Source organism: Hippopotamus amphibius, chromosome 12 (assembly GCF_030028045.1).
Source record: "Hippopotamus amphibius kiboko isolate mHipAmp2 chromosome 12, mHipAmp2.hap2, whole genome shotgun sequence".
Classification (NCBI taxonomy): Eukaryota; Metazoa; Chordata; class Mammalia; order Artiodactyla; family Hippopotamidae; genus Hippopotamus; species Hippopotamus amphibius.
This window is the reverse complement of record NC_080197.1, coordinates 83,203,596-83,208,263: the sequence shown is the minus strand read 5'-3', so window position 1 is coordinate 83,208,263 and position 4,668 is coordinate 83,203,596. Positions and strand designations below refer to the sequence as shown.

The following is a 4,668-nucleotide window of genomic DNA, read 5'->3' as shown; positions in this document are numbered from 1 at the left end:
GTAGATGAGAAAGAAAGGTGGAGAGGGGACCAGAGGGCACAGGATGGGGCCCTGGGAGCACAGGGTGCACAGTCAGAGATGTGCCGGGACTGGAACTGGGAGCTTATAGAACCAGGACAGAGCAGCATCTCCATGAGGAGAACATTCTAGAAGGGGCAATTGTGTTCATTTCTACAGAGAGAGTGCAGGGTGTCAGGACTGTGACACAGTCACGAGGTTCGCTGGGCTCAGTGAGCGTTGGGAGAGCGGTTGCTGCAGGCTGGTGGGTGGGCAAGGCAGACTGCAGGCAGGTGAGGAGGGCGTGGTGGGTGAGGGAGTGAGGGGGCAGTGCGTGCACGGTGAGGTGGAGGGGCAGCTGGAGAAGGGCTGAGACTTCACAAAGGATATTTTGGGATGTGGAGACTTGAACAGGTTTGTAAGCTGGGGAGGAGGAGGGGTTTTCAATCAAAGGGTTGGGGTAACTAAGGAAGAATCCTGGTGGAGTGGGGGCCTCGGGCTTTCCTTCCTGGGCTGCAAAGACAACACAGAGCTAGGCTTGGGATGCAACGCTTTAATAAGGAACGTGAGGGGCTGAGAGACGGGAGAGCGGTGTGGGTGATGCAGGCACCTGCCACGGCCCCGCCTGCGACATGGGCATCCCCATCATTAGGGCCTCATGACTTCAGAGGCGCAAGGAAAAAGACTTTTCAGATATTTCACGGTTTCTTTCACTGTGTTTTCTAGACTCCTCCCGATTTTATGGCCAAGCTCGGCCAGTTTTCCCTCTGTGGCGGATGCTGGGGAATATTGGGAGAGAAATGTCAGGGTAGACCTAGTCCCCCCCGCCCCCAGCACCCCCCACACCCCAGCGACAACTTTCCACAGTGCTGGCAAAGGCAACCAACGGCTCCTTTGACTTGCCTTTCGTTCTCACCCCCCACCCCACCCCCACAGCTTCTTTTCTCTTTCTAACCCCAACCACCTCCACCCTCGCTCTCGCTGCTCCCTGTTTGCCTAGCCTCTTCCCCTCTCCCCTGGCTCCTACCAGCCCTGGGAGTGAGTTCTGTAGTCTCTTCGAATTGAAGGGCAGCGTTTCTGAAACACTTTTCCTGGGGTATGGGCTGAGGCAGCTTGGGATTCTGGTTCTGGGGTCTCCTGGAAGATTGGATCACCATATGCTCTTCGGAAACCAGTTCTTCTCTGGAGATGGAAGGGTCCTTAGAAAGGTCCTCCTTGGAGGTCTGGTGGTGGCTGATGGTGAACTGGGCGGCTGGGACCAAGGAGATGGAGGAGGTGAGGGCAGAGAAAGAGCTCATGGTGAGGAGTCGCCCGCCAGTGCTGTGTCTCCCTTAACACGTGGCGGCTACCAGGGTTGAGTCGTTGCCCAATTACCATAGACCAGGATTGACATCCCATGCCAGTATCTAAACCCACCAGCACCTGATTTTGGGTGCCTCTGAATAGGAATTGCACTTTTAGCAATTTCACCTTCCTAATGAAAAGAGTAATTACGCAAACACCTGTCCCGTTGTCTGGTGCATCGGAGGGGATTCAATCAATATTGCTTCTTTTCCTTTGAATGTTGGGTATTGCTTGAGTCTGCCTTTCCTCGTTTCTGCCAGGTAAATTGGCTGGGAGGAGTTAGCCTGAGACTAAACTATGTTTATGAATAATCCACAAAGCAGAATCCTGCAATGTTCATGGCTTTGGGGGCTGTGGGGTGGGGAGACTGGGACCAAGGAGCCCCGGTAGCATCCTCACCTCAGGGTGAGCTGAAACTCCCCACCTGCTAGCATTTGAGTGTGAGATGTAGTCCCCATCCCCATCTCCAATGGCTATCCAGCATGGAGTGCTGTTCAAATGGTTTCTGGCCCCTAGACTTGACCAGTTAATGCTGCGGGAAGGATTAAGGTCCAACACCAGGAGGGATTGTCTTGGCTCCACTTCTTCCTCAAATGGAGAATTCACCATTTACTTACTGGACAATCTTCTACCACCACTGACTTACTTTAAAGGATGCCAACGTGAGACTTACAGGCTGTGGGCTGAGCCTCCATGTAGGTTTCATCTTCTGGCTCTGAAATATAAGTGGTTAAATTCTCCGGAGGTTTTAAGACATTTAATATGAGATATGCTCTTATGTAGCCCCTCCTGCCCCAGCATTCTCCATCTCCCTTATCCTGTTCCATGTTTTTCTTTGTACTTTGAACACACTGTCGTTTATTTAATATTCTTACTGAATGTTTCTTCCCCTAGAATGTAATCTCAATGATGACTGAGCCCTCTGTATTTTGATAGTGTATTCCAAGCACCTAGAATTCTGTGTCTGGCACACAGCAGGCACTCAATAAATAGCTGTTGAATGCATGTGTGTGTATGTCTTGCTATCAATGTACAGAGGGAGGCAGAGAGCTCCATAGAGGGGTAGTGACTCTACCTGGGGTGTCCAGCATCACCTAAGCCCAGAATCTAATCTGAATCTCTCTTGATTCATAGTCTGCCATGATTTGGGTCCAGTCTGGCTCCTCTGGCCCCAGCCCTAGGCTTTCTAAGGTACGAGATTCCTGGGGTCATGTGCCCTAGCCCGCTGCCTCCATACCTTAGTCTGTCCAGGTGTGATTGTTTGGTTCTGCTTGAATCTCCCGACCTCTCCACCCAGCACATCACAAGGATTAAGGAAAGGCCTTCGGAGCACTGAGCTCTCTCCAGCTGACAGCTCAATGACCCTAGGGGATAGAGGGGAGGCTGACAGAAGCCAGACTCACCATTAAGGTTGGCGAGAGAGGTGGAGGCCAAGCTGGCCAGCAGCAGGACGGAGAAGAACTTCATGTGGGGCTGTAGCAGGATCCGTTTTCCCTGAGGAGGCTGCCTGGCGGGGGCTTTATTTATTTGGGGGTAGGGATGTGCTCTGGGAAACTGGTTCAGGATTGGACCTGGGAATATTCCAGGTTTCCCCTCCCAAGTTTCCTGTTCTGAATATATGTGCTTTTGGGAACTGGAGCTTCTGGGAAACCAGTTAACAGGAAAGCAAGGCCCCCAGCAATCCCCCCGACCTGGGACGGGCCAAGGGAGCCAGCCTCAGGCTCCACAGTAACTACCTGGGTGTGAACGTCCCTCCTTTGTAGTACTGATGACTGGTAGAATTTTACTTTTATTTGAGTGATCATTAAATTAGTATCTGTCTCCCCCAGGAGAAGGAGACCTCCGTGACGCCTGGGATTACACCTGTTTTGCTTGCCATTGTTTTTCCAGCACCTAGAAAGCTGGCCCACAGGAGGGGCCTGGAATAGATCAGCAGAGTGAATGAATAAAGAAAGGGCTAGGCTGTCCTCTGAGCTACAGATAAAGCTCTCCAGGTGTTCAGGAATGAAAGGACCAGGCTGTTATAGGAATTCCAAGTACATGCCAGGTAGTGTTCTGAGTTTGTGCTTGTGGGATCTTTTATTTCGTTCATGATGACTGTGAGGGATGTGTTATTGATCAAGCAAAGAGACATGTTCACAAAGGTGAGGTGACTTATACAAGGTCACACATCTGGGTGGATTTGAACCCAGGTTAGTCTAACTGCAAACCCTGTGTCTTGCACATCCAGGGGCTGATGGTTCTAGAAGCAGACAAGATGGAGCAGCGGGATGTCCAAAGAGGCATCTGGAGAGGTGATGGGGGATGCGCTGAGGACCTGAGGCCTTGTCCAGGGCCTAGGACTGAGCTAGTTGACTTTCCGTGCCCTCCTCTGGCTGGAGGTTTTGATGATCTCTCTGGAAACGATTTTTGGATCATCGCCCAGAAGGTGAGAGCTGCTACCCCTGTGACTGCACCTCCTGTCCTCAGCAGGGAGCACAGCTTGCTAGGCATGTGGGGGTCCCACGGAGGGTAAGGTCCCACCTGTAGACCACAGAGAGCTCTGGGCTGTGCCAGCTGAGCTGGGGCCTTCTCCGCCCTCCGGCAGCTGGAGGGAAGAGCCTGGGGGCTGGCAGTCGTCCTCCGGTGGCTTGGGCACTGCTCTCCCCTTAGGCGAGGTTGTGAAGTGAAGGAAGTTTGTCTTGGGCTGCCTCCCACCTCCCCTTCCTCCCCGATTTCCCCCACTGACCGGCCACCTCCCCTCTCACAGCCTAGGGCACTTAGGAACAGGGCAGGGACAGAGGAGGGCATTCACAGCGTTCTTGAGGACATGGTTGCAGCCCTGCAGGCTTATTTCCTAAAACCCCTAATAATCTGCAAGTTTGGGCCTCCATCATTTCCAGTCTAGGCTATTTCTCACAGTTTCTCCCTGCCCTTCTGGCCTCCAGTCTGTCTCCACTCCTGTCTATCCTCTTTGCTAATGCTCGAGGAACCCCTCAAGTTCAGGCCACTTCCCTACTCAAAAGTCTCCAGTGGCCATCATTATCCATCGGATGAAGTCCAACCTCCTTGGCCATGTGTTCAAGGCCCTCCACCTTTCTGACTTCATCTCTTGGCCCTTTGAATGATTCCCTGCTCCTTGAAGTGTTATTCCTGCACAAGCTGCTCCTCTGTCAGGAATGCTCTTTCTTCTCCGTCTGCCACCTGTGTTCCTACCTCATATGCCACATCAGATGATACCTTGCCCCTGGAGTGAACGCCACCTTCTCACCACGATGAATCCCTTGGTTAATCATCGTCCCGCTATGGTCCCACGATACGTTGTTCATATCCTTGTCTTTTTGTGAC

At 52.4% G+C, this 4,668-nt stretch overlaps 1 protein-coding gene across 1 annotated transcript; it reads right to left on the bottom strand.

Moving 5' to 3' along the window:
• Positions 1 to 645: 645 nt before the first annotated feature.
• LOC130833794 (glycosylation-dependent cell adhesion molecule 1-like) lies at positions 646 to 2,808 on the bottom strand. The gene is made up of 4 exons (XM_057703829.1): positions 2,745 to 2,808; positions 2,015 to 2,056; positions 1,025 to 1,249; positions 646 to 776 (listed from the first exon to the last, which is right to left on the bottom strand). Exons 1-4 carry the CDS (start codon positions 2,806 to 2,808, stop codon positions 646 to 648), a joined length of 462 nt encoding a protein of 153 aa, XP_057559812.1.
• Positions 2,809 to 4,668: the final 1,860 nt, after the last annotated feature.